Source organism: Zootoca vivipara, chromosome 16, assembly GCF_965207765.1.
Source record: "Zootoca vivipara chromosome 16, rZooViv2.hap1.1, whole genome shotgun sequence".
NCBI classification, from domain to species: Eukaryota; Metazoa; Chordata; class Lepidosauria; order Squamata; family Lacertidae; genus Zootoca; species Zootoca vivipara.
Window position 1 is genome coordinate 32,963,809 of NC_142599.1, and position 19,156 is coordinate 32,982,964.

The window sequence follows — 19,156 nt, forward strand, 5'->3', positions numbered from 1 at the left end:
TGTGCATGCTCAGATGCAGACACACCCACACCAATGATGAAGCCCTTTTGGTGCTAGGTTAAAATTCCCGCTCCTCTTTCTCAGCATGAGGGTTGCAAACAGAGGCAGATTTAAGGGAGCGCAACCAGTTCACTCCCACTGAGTCGAGAGGGGGCTGCTGGGGGTGCTACAACAATGACTTAGAACAGAAGCTGAACAACGGAGGGTGGGGGATGAATTTTGGCGTTGCACAAGGTGCTGCTGAAATCTGCAAGCCCAAATCACTGGTTGTAAATTTGGACAGGCAGATGATATGATTTTATGGGACAGCGGAAGCATTATTATTATTATTATTATTATTATTATTATTATTATTATTATTACTATTATTATTATTACTATTATCATTAAAATGTGTATGCAGTTATGCCAGGATTAGCACACGAGTCCTCAATCAAAACAATACAAAACTAAAAAAATCAGCACTGGTCCTGTTAAAAGTGGGCAGGCTACTACCAGCAATACCTTGCTCATTCCTGAAAGATCTGAGATTTTCCCTGTTCTTCTATGTCCCCATGCCCCTTGCCATCCAAACAGGAAAACTCTGGAAACATAATTGCCCACACCCATCCTGCCCAAGCTGGGCTCCTTGTACCCTTCCCCTGGCAAGGCAAAAACACAGGATCCTAGTCCTTGGCTGATTAACTACATCTCCCAAGATGCATCACGGCAGGGCGTGCCCTTCCTCCTTGCAGCATCAGGACCAGCCAGAGCATCCTCCAGAGAGAGGGATGCAGGCGCCTGGCAGGGGGAGGTGGCTCCTGGAACATCCCTGGCCAAGAGCTGCCCTGCAGCTGGGCAGGCAGACTCCTCCCATGCCTGGTAAGTCTGCAGCTGTGTTTAGCTCCTGTTTGGGGGGGCGGGAGGAAGAAAGATTAGATGGGGAGCTGAGGGGAGTGGGGTGGGGTGGGGTGGAGGGTGCAGCAGAGTCTGTAGCCAGCCAGCCAGGCTGATGGCTGGTCTCTTCCTTAGAAGCAGTTTAGATGGAGGGATTTGGGTGTTTTCCAAAGTTGGGGGGCTTCCCAGTAGACACCTGGGGTGGGGTGGGGCAGACCAAAGTTTATAGGGAGAAGCTGAGGGAGATCAGCCTCCTGCCCACGCTGTGATAGGGAAGCCGAGGTGCCCAGCTTTTTATTTTATCCTGTGCCTCTTCTGTCTTCCAGATGGCTCAGAGTTTTGTGGCCTCTTTAAGAGCTGACGCCTTCTGTCTGCACCGGCCAGAAGAACAAGCCTCTCTCCGGATGGCTGGGACCCTCTCCCACCCCCACCCCAAAAAACTTTTCCTGGGTATTGCTTGAACTCTGGCAATTGCCAACCTCTGTTCCGGACGAGACTGGTGTGCCTTCTGCCGTACCAAGCCAAGCTGCCACCATCCTGCTTGGGGTGGTTACCGCAGCGTCAGGTCGGTTTGCCAGCGGTTCAGTGAGAATCCTCTGGGGTTTTGGAGCTGACTCCGGACATCTTTTCCTTACCCATCTGCCAACGCTGGGTTGAGGGGAGGAGGAGGCAAGCAGCGTGGATGACAGCGGTCGTGCCAGGCCGCCCGTCAGAGGAGCAGTGGTCGGCTGAGAATCCATCACTCGTCTGGGAACCGCTTCGTGTTTCTCATCCGTCGGAAACAGCATCAACCGCTTGCTGCTACTGCTGCTGCTGCTGCTGCTGCTGTTGCGATTCTCTCTCCTCCTTGGGAGCAAACTCCTGTCCGGATAAGCAGCTACCCCATGGCCGCCGGGCGAGGGTCCCCTTTGGCCCATGATGATCCCTGATCCGGGAAAGATGGCTCTCTTGAGGACCCCGGCTGTGGAAAAAGACAGAAAACCCCTTCTCTGCATTACAATCTCCCTGCATCCACTTCTCCATCTCCTGGTGGCCTGGAGGCCTTCGTCCAAAGGGAGAGCGCAAAGGCCTGCAGATTCAAAACTGCATAGTGCATTTTAACTGCAGCCGGACTGAGAAAGAGCGCTAACTTTCCCCATTCAACTCACAAGTGATGTGGTTAGATGCTGTTCCCATGGGAGCTGGAGGATTCACATTCTGCTGGGCCGATTCACGTGGAGCGTGGGTTCGTGGCTATGTCTCTGCAACCTCTGGGCTTTTGAGGTTGGGATGATCACTATCCTGAAGCTAAGCTCTGGTGTCCCTTGTCCTGGGCAGTGGCTTTCTTGGGCGGGAGATCTGAAAGTTGGAATCTGCTTCTCCCCGGAGGCATACAGTTAAAAGCGAAAGTGTGCCAGGGCCGAACTCCCCTCGACACCCCTCGTCTCCTCCCCTGGAATCCCTCTCCCGTTGGATGCATTTATGTGTTTGTTTGCTCAGGGCAGAGGCACTCCACGCATGCTCAGAGGCACCCTTTCACCGTTGAGACACCTTCTAGGGCACTGCCCTGGCGAAGTTGTGTTGCCTCCTTGGAATTATACGCCAGCATCCGCCCGCCTTTTCGTTGGTTTCTTCTCAAATATACAGAGCCCGGAGAGTCAAGTGGATTTGGGGGTTTCTTAAAGCAACAAGCCGACGAGAAACTGCTTTTTGGAAAGCTGAGCGTCAGCCATAAAACGCTTGCCTCTTTGGAAAAGCGGCCTTACGCAGGAGGGTTTGAGACCTAGCCTTTAAAGACCAGGGTCGCTTCTGTCTACGGCTGCTTCTGGGGTCCCTCCAGAAGCTGCCCTCCTTTGGGCCAGAGTCATGCCCTCCCGAAGTGACTCCAGCTACTCGCTGACGGCCCGCACCACGTCCCGCAGCTTCACGCACCTCCGCGTCCGGCGGGCCTGGCTTCAGATCATCCTCCTCCTTGGCTTCATTCAGATGATCCTGGGCGTCCTGATCGTGACGTTGAGCCTACTGGTAACCACCAACATGCCCTCGCAGAGCCACATCCGGAACGCATGTCCCATCTGGGCTGGTTTTCCGGTGAGTTTTATAATCTTGCAAAGCACAGCTGGGCGAAACATCAGGCTTTCCTCAGATCCATTTCTGGATCCATTATTGATAGATTTTGGGCTTCCCCATCCAGCACACATTGATTTAAATAGTTCTAGCCTCTTGCAGATGATGCTTTAAAAAGAAGAAGAAAAGAAAGGGGGGGAAAGCCTGATGTTATTTACTTATTTAACAGATTTCTGGGATGCCATCCATCAGCCAACTCTTCCAAGAAAGATCTTTTTTAAAAAACAAACAAACTACCCACTAATTAACGCTGAAATCAGCAGCAAAACGGAAAGCAAGTTGATAAGTAGCAATCATAATTAAAATATACAGCAGGAAATCCACTGAAAGCCCAGGGAAATCAAAAACATAGATCTTAACCTGGATCTGGAGGGACAAACAAAACAGATACCAGCTAAATGTCCCAAGACTAAGAATTATACAGTTAGGGAGCCACCACTAAAAAGGCCCTGTCTGATTTCACTGCCCACCTCACCTCTGGCAGAGGTGCCTGGAAGTTGGGGCTCTGATGCAGATTGCCATTAATAGGCAATGGGTTCACATGACAGCATTGAGAGCAAGTAGTCATTCCAGTTCATTAATTACTCATTAATTACTCAATAAAAGAGAATAAACTACTCTGCAGACACAGTGTGTGTTTCGCCAGGGGGATTCCGAATTTCAAGTTCTCTCTGGTTTGGCAAACTTTTATTTGGTCTCTCATCACATCTATTTGATTTAGGCATTTTAGCATTGGTTAGCATTGGTTTTTAATTTTATAGGGTTAAACTTGCGGGTTTAGGGCGGTATATAAATTCAAACAACAACAACAACGTAACTATTTACAGACACATTTCTAAATACAGTACCGCCATATTGTAAAATATCAAGGCGATGTTGTGTAACAAACCCGTGAACTGGAATACCCCCCCCCAGAAGTCAATTGGGGGCCACAGGCAATGGTGGGGTGGTAAAAAGGTAAAGGGACCCCTGACCATTAGGTCCAGTCGTGACCGACTCTAGGGTTGCGGCGCTCATCTCGCGTTATTGGCCGAGGGAGCCGGCGTACGGCTTCCAGGTCATGTGGCCAGCATGACAAAGCTGCTTCTGGCGAACCAGAATAGCACATGGAAACGCCATTTACCTTCCCGCCGGAGCGGTACCTATTTATCTACTTGCACTTTGATGTGCTTTCGAACTGCTAGGTTGGCAGGAGCAGGGACCGAGCAACAGGAGCTCACCCCATCGCAGGGATTCGAACCACTGACCTCCTGATCGGCAAGCCCTAGCCTCTGTGGTTTAACCCACAGCGCCACCCGCATTCCTATAATGGTGGGGTGGACCCACAGCCCAAAGCCCATGTTGGACCTCTGAGGGTGGCAGAGCTACCAAGAGGAAATCCTCTGCTGATCTCAGCACCCAAGAGGGTCTCAAGGGAAGGAGCCAGCCTTCCAGTCCTTTAGAGCTCTAAGCTAGTGTGAACACCTTAAATTATGCCCCAAAAGCAACCGCCAGCCAATGGATCTGCTTTAGAACACGGTTTTATGAGTTCTAAAGGCAACCCCAAGCAGTAATCTGGCTGCTGTGATTTTGCACCAAAGTCGTATTCTAGGGCAGCCCCACGTACAGCGCATGGCAGTCCTCTGGCACCCAATCTCGAAATACCTATGAGAGGAGGGCCTGAATAATAATAATAATAATAATAATAATAATAATAATAATAATAATAATAATAATTTATTATTATTATTATTTATACCCCGCCCATCTGGATGGGCTTCCCCAGCCACTCTGGGCGGCTTCCAACAAAATATTAAAATACAATGGTCTGTTAAACATTAAAAGCTTCCCTAAACAGGGCTGCCTTCAGATGTCTTCTAATTAAGTCTGGTAGTTGTTGTTCTCTTTGATATCTGGTGGGAGGGCATTCCACAGGGCGGGTGCCACTACCGAGAAGGCCCTCTGCCCGGTTCCCTGTAACTTGGCTTCTCGCAGTGAGGGAACCGCCAGAAGGCCCTCAGCACTGGACCTCAGTGTCCAAGCAGAACGATGGGGGTGGAGACGCTCCTTCAGGTATACAGGATCGAGTCCGTTTAGGGCTTTAAAGGTCAGCACCAACACTTTGATTTGTGCTCGGAAACGTACCTCAAACGACACAAAGATGCTTGGCCCCCGCTCCCTTCTAAGTATTGTTTACACTGAGATCTAACGAAATCCTGCTCAGAATAGACCCATTGCAGCGAGTTGGCCTCAGTTAACCCATGAGCATTAATATCAGTGGGTATCATCTGGGCAGAACTTGGCTTTAGGTACCAATCCTGCGTTTCCTCAGCTCGAGGCAGTTTCTGCCAGCTGTGTTTTCAATCACATCGTCTATAAAAAAAAATGTAATCATGAATAATTTAGAGCAAATGAACTCCATTATAAAATAATAATAATAAAATCCACAGCCTACTGAGAAAAGCTGCATCCCTCCTCGGCTATCAGAGTCAACTTGGCTGCCAGCAGCCATGGGAAAAAACGATGAGCTTTGCAGGCCTCTCTCCCATGTTTTATCGGGACAGAGATGTTCCAGCTTCTACAAGGAGGTCCTTCCTAGCAACTGCTAAAAAATCTCTGTGGTTTGGTTCTCGTTTAAAGGCCAATCTACCCGATTCACACTTTCTGCAACTGTATTCAAACTGAAACAGCTTCAAAAGCGGCGCTTCTCCAGATTTTTTCGTAGCGCAGTTCTGCAGCTGAGCAGCGTGCATGAAAATGCATACGCTGAGGTAAAGCGTGCCTAAAAATGTGTATGCTAAAGGAAAGGGCAGGCCAAAATGCATTACGTCTGTAAATGTGAGCGGAAATATGCTTTGCAAAAATGTGCATTTTAGGCAATGCTGCATAGAAAAGCGTGCCCATTAGGAGGTTCACACTAAAATGCTTATTTATTGTGAAGAAATGTTTGTTTTTTTAAACAAACCGTACAGTGATGTGAAAATAGGGGAGAACTGAGCTTAAGAATTGAAATTTATTATTATTATTTATTAAATATGTATGCCACCCTTTATCTGTAGATCTTGGAGGGGGTGACAACATAAAATTGCAATATAAAAAACACGAAATACAATATAAATATAAAAAAACACAAAAATAAGAACAACAAACCAATAATTCCCTCTTCCACCATATATTTAAAAGGGCATTGGATGTCAATCAGTCCAGGGCCTGGTTAAATAGGAATGCTTTCTCCTGGTGCCTAAAGGTTTATAAAGAAGGTGCCAAGCGAGCCACCCTGGGGAGGGCATTCCATAAGTGGGGAGCCACTGAAGAGAAGGCCCCGTTTTCATGTTGTCGCCATCCAGACCTCTCGCGGAGGAGGTTCACAAAGAAGGGCCTCAGAAGATGATGTCAGGGTCTGGGTAGGTTCATATTGTTAACAGAAAATCTGAGGGCTCCCTTGGACAAAAATGAAGAGTCTAGCCAAGAATATCAGAGCAAAACAGCAGCCAGTAGGCTTGGTCTTTATTAAAGAAAAATACTGTCGCGACAGGGCCCCACCTGCAACAAGGTGAAGCAAGATGGAGACCCAGAACAAAAGAGAACCTTCACTTTTATCAGTTTTCCCATCACCAAGAAACACCCCCAAAATACATCATTCCTACATCACAGCTATGTAATCAATACCTCACAAAAAGGGAGGGTTCAAGGTAGAAATCGGAGCACCTTTAGGGTTGCCAGACCATAGCTGCCAAGTTTTCCCTTTTCTCACGAGGAAGCCTATTCAGCATAAGGGAATTTCCCTGAAAAAAAGGGATAACTTGGCAGCTATGTGCCAGACTCAATAGAGGACAGGACTTCTGTGCCTTTAATTGCCCTGCTCTCTTTTGAGTCTGGAAACCTTAAAGAGAAACCAGCAGACCCTTTGCTTGGAAATTAAACAAAGGGTCTGCTGGTTTCTCTTTAAGGTTTCCAGACTGAAAAGAGAGCAGGGCAATTGAAGGCACAGAAGTCCTGTCCACTATTGAGTCTGGCAACCCTAAGCACCTTTGACACCTCTCCTAGTCCTCCTCTCACCCCTCCCAGGTGTGAATTCCTAAACATAAAGAGAAATTAACAGTTTCCTAAGAGTTGATCACTATCTTTTGTTCGGAGGAGTCTTCCATAGTGAATGAGATGGCTAGCAATCTGGCACCATTGATGGGGAAATGTCCAGTTGCCTACGTGTTGTAAGGCTTAGAGCAGGGGTCCCCAAACGAAGGCCCGGGGGCCGGATGCAGCCCAATCGCCTTCTCAATCCGGCCCGCGGACGGTCCGGGAATCAGCATGTTTTTACATAAGTAGAATGTGTCCTTTTATTTAAAATGCATCTCTGGGTTATTTGTGGGGCCTGCCCGATGTTTTTACATGAGTAGAATGTGTCCTTTTATTTAAAATGCATCTCTGGGTTATTTGTGGGGCCTGCCCGATGTTTTTACATGAGTAGAATGTGTCCTTTTATTTAAAATGCACCTCTGGGTTATTTGTGGGGCCTGCCTGATGTTTTTACATGAGTAGAATGTGTCCTTTTATTTAAAATGCATCTCTGGGTTATTTGTGGGGCATAGGAATTAGTTCATATTTTTTTTCCAAAATAGAGTCCGGCCCCCCCAAAAGGTCTGAGGGACAGTGGACCGGCCCCCTGCTGAAAAAGTTTGCTGACCCCTGGCTTAGAGGATTATGGCTCCCAAGTCCTCCTTTCGATAGTTGTATGGAAATGTGTGTGTGTGATTCGGTGGGGTGGGGAAATTCCTACAACAATATGGAAAGAGGTGGTGCTTGAGGTATTGCCGTCCTGAGCACTTTGAATTGGGCCCGGAAACTAATTGGCAGCCAGTGCAGTTGGACCAGGATCGGTGTAATATGCTCCCATCGGCTTGCCCCGGTGAGCAACGTGGCCGCTGAATTCTGCACTAGCTGAGGTTTCTGAACCGTCTTCAGAGGCAGCCCTTTGGAAAAATGAGAAAAGCTTCGATTAATGGAAAGCAAAAGCGAATGCTTCCAGTTTGAGGAGACATGTTCTCAGCAGCTTCCTTCTCACCTAGAGAGGACCAGCAGTGGTCACTCGAAGCCACTGGTAGATCTTTGGCAGTCAAGACAACCTCTCTTTTCTGTGTTTCTAGTTGGCATTCTCTGGAGTGGTTGGCATAATCTCCTGGAGGCGCCCGTTCACCCCAGTGGTAAGTATTGATGCTTCGTTCGTGCTCGGAATGAACTAGTCTAGCGTGGTGCAGTGGTTAAGAGCGGTGGACTCATAATCTGGTGAACCGGGTTCGTTTCCCCGCTCCTCCACATGCAGCTGCTGGGTGACCTTGGGCTAGTCACACTTCTCTGAAGTCTCTCAGCCTCACTCACCTCACAGAGTGTTTGTTGTGGGGGAGGAAGGGAAAGGAGAATGTTAGCCGCTTTGAGACTCCTTAAGGGGAGTGAAAGGTGGGATACCAAGTCCAAACTCTTCTTCTTCTTCTTCTTAACACAGTTAACTGAATTAGAATCATAGAATCATAGATTTGGAAGAGACCACAAGGGCCATCCAGTCCAACCCCCTGCCGAGCAGGAAACACCATCAAAGCATTCTTGACATATGGCTGTCAAGCCTCTGCTTAAAGACCTCCAAAGAAGGAGACTCCACCACACTCCTTGGCAGCAAATTCCACTGCCAAACAGCTCTTACTGTCTGAATTAGTTCAGAAATCTCTGGGCTGCGCCTGAAAGTCATTCCCACAACTGCCAAGTTAAATAAACAGAAAGAAAGTTATTTTGGCGGTGGAACTTTCGAAGGTTTCTAGTTCATCTTCAAGTTCATTCTCTTCATTTCCTTTTTTTAAAAAAATAAGCTTTGGACTATTAAAGTACATAATTGATGGAAATACATGGAAAAAAACCATTCACACGCCACCGTGTGTTTTGATATTTTCTTCATCTTCTTTAAGTATACAGTGGTACCTCAGGTTACGAACTTAATTTGTTCCGGAGGTCCGTTTTTAGCCCGAAACCGTTCTTAACCTGAAGTGCGCTTTAGCGAATGGGGCCTCATGCTGCCGCTGCGCCGCTGCTGCGCGATTTCTGTTCTCATCCTGGGGCAAAGTTCTCAACCCAAGGTACCACTGTACTTCCGGGTTTGCGGAGTTTGTAACCCAAAGTGTTTGTAACCCGAAGCATTTGTAACCCGAGGTACCACTGTATTCTATACTTCAGCAGCTCGCAACTGTCTGAATGTTGAGGATCATTTGGACGAACTTGAACCAAACTCTGGCCTGAACGAGTTTGCTTTGTAAAGGGACGGTTAGTTTGCCGGAATTTGTTCTTCTTTGGACGTCTTGAACTTAGGAAACCAAAACGAGTTCCACTTCAGAACTGTTATAAGCAAAAATCTGCCCTTATTCCCTTATGGGGTACACAAGAGCCCTTTATTGGGTTCTCCATCGGTCGGAGATATAACAGAGGCCAACCAGAGAAGTTTGAGAAGCAAAGCCTTTGTTTTTGCTGTTGAAACAGGGTCCTTCCCTTCACGCAGGAGAACAAGGAAGGAACCCCAAACAAAGGTGTCCTGCCCTTAAAAAGAAATTTGAAATTGGTTTCAGCCCACCCCCCAGAAGCATCACCCATACGTCACAGAAGGGGTGTAGCCCAAGACCGCCCTTCCTAAATTAATCATAGATACATCATGAAAGGGGAGGTCTGGTGGCAGTAATCTGAGCGTCCCGGACCCTGCCCCCTGCCCCCAAAACCTAATCAAGTAAAAAAAGAGAGATTTTTACATTTCCCCGTTTCCCAGCCAAGTTAATCAACCCTTTTGTCTGGCACTCAGGTATCAGGATGCCAGGGATTATCACTTTAATTCATAAAACAATGAGGTTTTCCCCACCCCCCTTCTTCCTTGCAGAGAGAGAGAGTCAAAATGGTGTCAGTCAGGCCTGTCTTCCTGTGCTGTTTCAGACATGTGCCTGTACATTCATGTACATGTTAATGAACAATTATTATTATATATATAATGGGACGCGGGTGGCGCTGTGGGTTAAACCACTGAGCCTAGGGCTTGCCGATCAGAAGGTCGGCGGTTCGAATCCCCGTGACGGGATGAGCTCCCGTTGCTCGGTCCCAGCTCCTGCCAACCTAGCAGTTCGAAAGCACGTCAAAGTGCAAGTAGATAAATAGGTACCGCTACAGCGGGAAGGTAAACGGCGTTTCCATGTGCTGCTCTGGTTGACCAGAAGCGGCTTTGTCATGCTGGCCACATGACCTGGAAGCTGTACGCCGGCTCCCTCGGCCAATAACGCGAGATGAGCGCCGCAACCCCAGAGTCGGTCATGACTGGACCTAATGGTCAGGGGTCCCTTTACCTTTAGTATATATATTTGGGATATATATATATATTTTTGGGATATATATATATATATATATATATATATATATATATATATAACCTTGAAACTCTTACAACAGAACGAACTTCCCAAGCTCTGAAAAGCAAATGTTCTTAGGAAACACAAGGGGGAAAACAGGGGGAAAGGGTTGATGTGCAGAAGGAAGGCTAAGCAGGCATAAATGGAAACAAATAGCATGCAGCACATTTATATTTAGGATTCCTTCCAGCTGAGGTTGTGCCAAAGGCTATATGGAAAACGTGGGTTCTGAGGAGGCCTCTGAATGGAAGGCGGGTGGAGAGAGAGGCATTATCGTTCCAAATGTGGAGCATCAAGAGCGGGAGAGAGAAAAAGAGAGAGAGCTGATTTGTCCTAAGAGAAGAAGGAAAACAAAAGTCAGGTGAGAGGGACGTGATTAGGGCTGGGCAATATATTAATATATTGTCCAACACTGGTTTGAAGTCCCTATCATGATATTGGTTTCATAATTTTTGACCTAGCAATATATATCACAAACCATAGTACATGTGTGCGTTTGTGTGCTATGCAAAAATCACAACGCACGAAAAACCGTGAAGCCAGCCTAGCTCCACCCTTATTTTAGACATTGTGATATATCAGAATATCGCGATGTTGGCGATATATCACGAAGTTGAAAACCAGTTATTGCCCAGCCCTAGACATGATAGATGTGCGTAAAAGGCTGCATAGCGTAGAGAAAGTGGACAGAGGAAAGCTTTTCTCTCTCTTTCCTATAACGCTGGGATTTGAGGACATCGGGTGAAGCCAATTGAGGGGAAGATTTGGGCGTCAGACAAAAGAGTCCCTTTTTTCACATGGCACGTAGTCTAAAACTGTGGAACTCACTCCTGCAAGAATTCGTGACGGCTGCCAACCTGGACGGCCGTAAAAGAGAATCAGACCCATTTGCGGAGGATAAGGCTGTCAAAAGGCTACTAGCCAGGATGAAATTTGTTCTCCCTCTGCTTTGTGCGGTTGTAGAAATCCTCCTTTCCCAGCTCTACTCTGTAGGGTCCCATCCCGTCCCCCCTTGTAGCACCTTCTGTTGTGCACACTTTATCAGCCTGGGGTGGAAGGAAATCTGCCGTCTGAAGATATTCCTCGCTGTGACTGTTTTGGGATGGGCTGTAGCTGAGGGCCACAGCATCTGCTTTGCATGCAGTAGGTCCCAAATTCAAACTTCAGCATCTCCAGGTAGGGCTGGGAGGGAGAGATACCCCTGCGTGAAACCCTGGAGAGCTTCTGCCAACCTGTGTGGACACTACTGAGCTAGATGGGATAGCGTTCTGGCTCTGTGCAAGGAACCTTCTTCCTCCGTTTCCTGTGTGTGTGTCTCTCCCCCGCTCTTCTTCCTTAGGGGTTTAACAGCCTTCTTTCTCCCCGCCACCCCCCAGATTACCTTCTTCACGCTCCTCTCAGTGCTCGGAGTCATGCTTACCCTGGCTGGCTCCATCCTCTCCTGCCAAAATGCCCAGCAGCAGGTGAAGTCCCTGGAGGCTTGCGAGCCGGTAAGACAACGGGACCGTTATGCGGTCTGGAAGGAGCAGGGGATACGGAGCCTGGACTTCCAGGTGGGGTTTGACGTAGAGCAGAGCTAATACGTTACGTTCTTCCTCCAGCACAGCCTTCCACAACCGAGTGCTCTCCAGGCATGGCCAAGATCCCAGCAGCGCCCCCCCCCCAACAGCCAGGATGAGGGATGATGGGAGTTGTAGTTCAGCTCCCAGCAGCCTTGGCCAGCCTTGCCAATGTGTCATGGATGATGGGGGTTGCAGTTCAACAATGTTGTTGGGTTTCCAGCTCCCATCAGCCTCAGCTAACACAGCAGCCAATGGTTATGGACGATGGGAGTTGTAGTTCAACAACAGTCTTGGATGATGGGAGTTGTAGTTCAGCAATGTTCTTCGGCTCCAGTTCTCATCATTCTCAAACGGCATGGCCAGTGATCAGGGAGAACGACTCCAGCGACATCTGGAGGGCACCAGGTTGGGGAAGGTCGCTTCAACGGGGGGGGGGGGAGCAGCTTTCCAAGGGGGCGCTTTGCAGCAGTGGGATTGGGGAGGAGGGCCCACTTAACTCTTTCTCTGCCAGCTGCCCCCCCAAAAAACGCCCTGCTGCATCCCTCTTCCCTCCTCTCCAAGCATGCACATACCATTTCACATTAGAGTATTTCTTTGCGTATTTATAGCAACGGGGATATGAATTGTTTTGGTTACCGCGTAGTTCAGTTTAGTCGCGAAAGGGCTGTGGGGGACTTGCATGGTTGCGTGCCAGACGCTTCGTGGAAGAGGTGGGTGTCGAAAGAAGTAAGAGGGGAGGCTTCAAAAGGTGTTTCTGGGTGGGGGCAATTCCAAGGATAAAAGAGCAACAGGGGAGGAGGCGACTACAAGGTCCATGGTGCTGTGCAACTGCGGGCAGGGCCAGAAATCTTGCCTCACGTTAAAGTGGAACATTCGCCGGCAGCACGCTTACGAACTTTTCCTGCCTCCCCAGCAGGGAACCTCCCCATCTCAGCTGTGCCCTTGCTGCCAGCTCGGAAGCTGCGGAAGTAATGCAGAACTGGATCCGAATTGCTCCAAGGTCCGCCTGGTCCTCAAGGTGAGTACAGAAGGACACTCCTGGTTGCAGACGGATCTATTTTGACGGTTTCTTGATGAAGTTTACATGCTGCAGCCAATGTTTTATGGGAGATGTGTGTGTGTGTGAATGAGATATAGAAGGAGATAAGGCTTCTGAGATTTAAGTGGGTCTTCCCCCCGCGACGTTGTGTTTTAGAATAAATGGAGCCTGAGGGCCAGTGGCTTTTAAAATTTCAGCAGTGCCCTGTTGGACACCAAAATTCGGTGCCCCTCTGCCTCTCGCTGCAATACATCATTGTGGTGGCGGTGGCGCCCTCTCGGCTTGGCACTCAGTGTGGGCAAACCAGCCACGCTGCCTGAAATCTGCCTCTGCTGAGGCCGCTTTTACGCCATGCATTTAAAGTTCCGCAACACCGCTCTAAACAGAATCCTGGGACCTGTAGTTTGTTTAGGGCAGGCATCCCCAAACTTGGCCCTCCTCCAGCTGTTTTGGGACTACAATTCCCATCATCCCTGACCACTGGTCCTGCTAGCTAGGGATGATGGGAGTTGTAGTCCAAAAACATCTGGAGGGCCGAGTTTGGGGATACCTGGTTTAGGGTGCCGTGAGTTGTTGATGTTTTATTGCGTTTTTAATATTCTGTTGGGAGCCGCAAAGGGTGGCTGGGGAAGCCCTGCCAGATGGGTGGGTATAAATAAATTATTACTTTATTATTAATATTATTATTATTAGGCAGCGCCTATTCCCCTCACATGGGACCCAGGTGGTGCTGTGGTTAAACCACTGAGCCTAGGGCTTGCTGATCAGAAGGTCGGCGGTTCGAATCCCTGTGACAGGGTGAGCTCCCGTTGCTTGGTCCCAGCTCCTGCCAACCTAGCAGTTCGAAAGCACGTCAAAATGCAAGTAGATAAATAGGAACCGCTACAGCGGGAAGGTAAACGGTGTTTCCATGTGCTGCTCTGGTTTGCCAGAAGCGGCTTTGTCATGCTGGCCACATGACCTGGAAGCTATACGCCGGCTCCCTCGGCCAATAATGCGAGATGAGCGCGCAACCCCAGAGTCGGTCACGACTGGACCTAATGGTCAGGGGTCCCTTTACCTTTTTACCTTTTATTCCCCTCACAAAACTACAATTCCCAGAGTGGCTTACAGTCACATAATGCTTCAAATCCATGGCGTGAACGTTGCCTCAGTCCTTTATTCCGCACGGTCCACACACAATCTAGCTTAGAGCGGCCCAGACTCTTGGACCAAATGGGCCGCAAGAGAACTTTGCCACAGAACCTTTGGGCCATGCACTGAATTAAATTCCCATATTGTACATTAAGGTGTTTGCAATATATTTAATATTACTAGATATACACAGTTATATTTAGTTAAATATATGTAATTAAGTACACAGTTAATACGTATACAGCAAGGCTGATACGTCTAATAATTTTTAACGTCAATAATTAAATACATATTACCAATAATCAGGCTTAATTTTTTAGATTTTTAAGGTGTTTTTTCTTGAGGGTCGCCAAAAAAAGGTGGGGGGGGGCACAAGCGGAGGTTGGCCCACCCGAATCTACATCTATTGCCCCATTGTTTCCTCTTGAAAGGCCCTTATTGAGAAACTGATTTCGTTCTGAAAATAAAAGCTCATGTATTACTCTGTGCTGCGTCCGTTTGGAAGCAGATGTAATAATAATAATAATAATATAATTTATTCTTTATACCCCGCCCATCTGGCTGGGTTTCCCCAGCCACTCTGGGTGGCTTTCAACAGAATATTAAAATACAATAATCAATTAAACATTAAAAGCTTCCCTAAACAGGGCTGCCTTCAGATGCCTTCTAAAAATCTGGTAGTTGTTTTTCTCTTTGACATCTGATGGGAGGGCGTTCCACAGGGCGGGTGCCACTACCGAAAAGGTCCTCTGCCTGGTTCCCTGTAACTTGGATTCTCGAAGACCCTCGGTGCTGGACCTCAGTGTCTGGGCTGAACGATGGGGGTGGAGATGCTCCTTCAGGGATATTGGACCGAGGCCATTTAGGGCTTTAAAGGTCAGCACCAACACTTTGAATTGTGCTCGGAAACGTACTGGGAGCCAATGTAGGTCTTTCAAGACCGGTGTTATGTAAGTTGCCCAGCAATGGTGTGTGTGTGTGTGTCCACACCAGCCTAATGCAGTTGTGGGTGGGCAGTACATCAAGTTTGCAATCGCCACTTCCTTCTTCATTTACCTGGGGCCTGGGCAGGGAGAAAAAGGCATGGATAACCCGGTCAAGGGAAGGTTTTCCAAATGCCTATCAAGTAAACACTTGTTGGCAGGATCTGGAATCAAATCTAGATGAAAAGCAGAGTGTTTAGGGTCTGCAGCAAGCTCTTCCGGGTTGAGGAAAGCTACCTTTGTGTGCCGCAAACTTATCATTGCAACCGCAGTGACAATGATCTGTTTTGACACCCCCCCCACCTCCCCACTTCTCTGCCTCTTCAGGACCTCCTCTTCAGTGTGTGTGGCCTGACTGTTTTTGCCATCGTGGTGTGCACCCTCTCTGCCATTATGTGTTGCATCCAAATCTTCTCTTTCGACATCCTCTATGCGGTGAGTTCCAGAAACAGGTGGGCTGCTCCCAGCTTGTCTCAGATTCACTTGGGAATGATCTGAGCGCTTTCAAAACCTCTCCTTGTCCTCTCAAAATCTTCTCAGGGCTGTCTTTCACACTCCCATTTACTGCATACTCACTGCCAATTTAAAAATAAAAATAAAAATAAATTTATTAAAAATTTAAATTTATTTTTTTAATTTTAAATTATTTTTTTAAAAAAATTAAAATTATAAATTAACCCCACCTTTTTCCCTGACAGGGACTCAAGGCAGCTTACAGGTAAAATCTTCATGCAAACTGCACATGGATCCTGTACTTTGTTATGAAATACTACTCTGATAACTTTTCTCAAACTAGCTTCATGCAAATTAGGAGTATTTAAGCTTCTCTTCTGGGACGCGGGTGGCGCTGTGGGTCAAACCACAGAGCCTAGGGCTTGCCGATCAGAAGGTCGGCGGTTCGAATCCCCGCGATGGGGTGAGCTCCCGTTGCTCGGTCCCTGCTCCTGCCAACCTAGCAGTTCGAAAGCACGTCAAAGTGCAAGTAGATAAATAGGTACCACTCTGGAGGGAAGGTAAACAGCATTTCCGTGTGCTGCTCTGGTTCGCCAGAAGCGGCTTAGTCAGGCTGGCCACATGACCCAGAAGCTGTCCGCGGACCAACGCCGGCTCCCTTGGCCTATAGAGCAAGATGAGCGCCGCAACCCCAGAGTTGTCCGTGACTGGACCTAATGGTCAGGGGTCCCTTTACCTTTAAGCTTCTCCTAAGTCATCTCTAGCCAAGGTGTGAATGCCTTTATGTGGGGTAATGATGCCCTGGTTCTGCTGTGTAGCCAAACAGAAACAAATCTGACACTAATGAAGTTGTGCTGATGTGAACAGCTGGAATGGAGGGGACGTGGACCTGTGAAATGTACCAGATGTGTGTTGGGGGTGGGTGGATGGGGAGAGAGAAACAACCACAGCACTTTCAGGCTGCAATGTGAACACACTCTATTTGAGCTGATGGCGGATCAGAACATTCGCTATCCCTGCCATTCTTGTATGCTAAGACAGAGCCCGCCTCCCAGACAATCTTTAAACTGCCACCCTCCTAAAAAACCCACCCCTCACTCACTACTTCCCTTTTGAGCAGTGGAATTCCAAGGAGAGTGTTGAAGTTTCGCCCTCCTCCTTCATTGGTAGCATCTACATCAGGCATCCCCAAACTTCGGCCCTCCAGATGTTTTGGACTACAATTCCCATCATCCCTGACCACTGGTCCTGTTAGCTAGGGATCATGGGAGTTGTAGGCCAAAACATCTGGAGGGCCGCAGTTTGGGGGATCCCTGATCTACATTATACATTTCTTTCTTTTCAAAAAGTTCATATCCTGCTTTTTGCCATCTGGGTCTCAAAGCGTCTTATCAGAATAAAAACCGAAGCTTATAATTTAAACCTCAGAGAAGCAATTTCAACAAACAGCACCAGAACATGTAAAGCCTCAGAGAAGCATTCGTGGTGCAAAGGTTCTCCTGAAATAAAATGGTTTTAATTAGGTGTCTGAAACTCATCACACGGTGTGTATGCAGCCTATGTCAACAAGAGAAAGGCCTCCTCAGAACACCAGGCACTTTGCAGATCTTGCCCAGCCCCTTCACTTACCCTGTTTTCTGTCTCCTTCCACAGCTGTCCCCTCCACGTTCTAGCTCCGTGACGCTGGATTGCACTTCTCCCCCGGACACATTCTTGCAGCATATGTTGGACCTGGAAGAGTTTGTTCCCCCAGTGCCCCCTCCGCCCTATTATCCTCCAGAATACACCTGCAGTTCAGAGACGGATGCCCAAAGGTGTGGGGGGGGGGGGTTGGAGAGGTGTGGGAAATAAGAAGGGGAGCCTGGGGGCGGTTTGGGGGACAAAGAGGGTGAGGATGGAAAAAAGTCGTCCTTGTTTTTAAATACAGTGGCACCTTGGTTCTCGAACAGCTTAGTTGTCGAACGAATCAGCTCGCAAACCCGGAAGTAAGGGTTCTGGTTTGCGAATGTTTTTCAGAAACCAAACATTCGACGCTGCTTCCGTGCCAATCAGAAGCCGTGCCTTGGTTTTCGAACGGTTTCGGGAGTCGAACAGACACCCAGAATGGATTAAGTTCGAGAACCAAGGTACCACTGCATGCAGGTTCCTAGTCCTTATTGATGCAAAATGCAGGCTTGAAACTGTGCCTTGAAACAGACGGAGAGCAGCAAGATGGGCTTCAGAGTATCTCGTCTCTTACTTTTTAAAAATGAATGCTTCCCCCACCCTCACCCCTCTGTTTTCGCTGCATGCCACTCTGACCTCCTTGGCGGAAAGAGTGAGATATAAATGCCTAACCAAGGAGGAACGTGTGTGATGGACAATGAGCTTATTATTTCTCCTCCTGGCAGCATAACCTACAATGGCTCAATGGACAGCCCCGTTCCTCTCTACCCCACCGACTTCCCTCCCAGTTATGAGGCCGTCATGGGACTCCATGGAGACAGCCAGGTATTACATCGGTGCAATTCAAGGCAGGAAGGTCTTACTTTGGGTAGCTGTGGACTTATGTTTTTGGAATCCAGAAGCTCGAATTGTCATGGGGACCCCTTTGCAACCAGTAGCAAGGTCTGAGTAGCCCATGCTACCTTCTTCAGAGGGGTTGTTCCATGACTGATTACAATATCTGGGCTACTCGTTAGATCAGTATATTCCAGGTTCTTTCCCTGCAGGGAATTCAATGTCTTCCTAGAGGAAGTGAAGGAGACTTGAGATGATGATGATAATAATAATAATAATAATAATAATAATAATAATAATAATAATAATAGTTATGTATTAAGTTAACTGCTTAATACTCCTTCTGGCCACCGTGGCTGCAGTTCTCACTCAGGTCCACAACATGCAAATGAAGGATTGAGAGTGCTGTTCACGGATTGGGTAGCTAGGGGAAGTTTGTTACTGTTGCAAGTTACTGAGTACTATATAAACCAGTCGGCTAAGCTACTGCTCAGTCCAGGACTCAGAGCTGAAATAAAGAGCTGGTTGTTTTAAGAGCTGTGTCTTCATCCATTTTTCCCACTATTCAACAACAACAACATGCCGCCCATCTGACTGCCTTGCCCCAAACACTCTAGGCAACTCCCAACAGAAAATAGTAAAAGCACAACACAACAGCAAACATTAAAAACTTCCTGATACAGGGGTGCCTTCAGATGTCTTCTAAAAGTCAGATATAGTTTTACCTCGGTTTTCAAACTCGAACGCTGTAAACCCGGAAGTAAATGCTTAGGTTTTCGAACTGTAAACACAGCTTCCATATTGAGTTTTCCGTGTTGAGATTTCCGTTTTGAGTTTTTGGTTTTCGAACGTTCCGGAACTCGAACGGTCTTCCGGGACGGATTACGTTCGAAAACCTAGGTACCACTGTAGTTGCTTATCTCCTTGACATCTGATGGGAGGGCATTCCACAGGGCGGGTGCCACTACCGAGAAGGCCCTCTGCCTGGTTCCCTGTAGCTTTGCTTCTCGCAGTGAGGGAACCGCCAGAAGGCCCTCGGCGCTGGACCTCAGTGTCCGGGCAGAACGATGGGGGTGGAGACGCTCCTTCAGGTATACT

General features: G+C 48.0%; 1 protein-coding gene across 1 annotated transcript in view; it reads left to right on the plus strand.

Moving 5' to 3' along the window:
- Positions 1 to 1,225: 1,225 nt before the first annotated feature.
- The window catches only part of ENTREP3 (endosomal transmembrane epsin interactor 3), a 34,579-nt gene continuing 16,648 nt past the window's right edge, over positions 1,226 to 19,156 (plus strand). Inside the window, exons 1-7 of the mRNA XM_060269536.2 lie at positions 1,226 to 2,946; positions 8,106 to 8,162; positions 11,765 to 11,941; positions 12,864 to 12,968; positions 15,434 to 15,541; positions 17,213 to 17,373; positions 17,950 to 18,049. Coding sequence (XP_060125519.2) covers positions 2,722 to 2,946; positions 8,106 to 8,162; positions 11,765 to 11,941; positions 12,864 to 12,968; positions 15,434 to 15,541; positions 17,213 to 17,373; positions 17,950 to 18,049 — 933 coding nt within the window. The 5' untranslated portion in view covers positions 1,226 to 2,721. The remainder of the gene's footprint in view (positions 2,947 to 8,105; positions 8,163 to 11,764; positions 11,942 to 12,863; positions 12,969 to 15,433; positions 15,542 to 17,212; positions 17,374 to 17,949; positions 18,050 to 19,156) is intronic.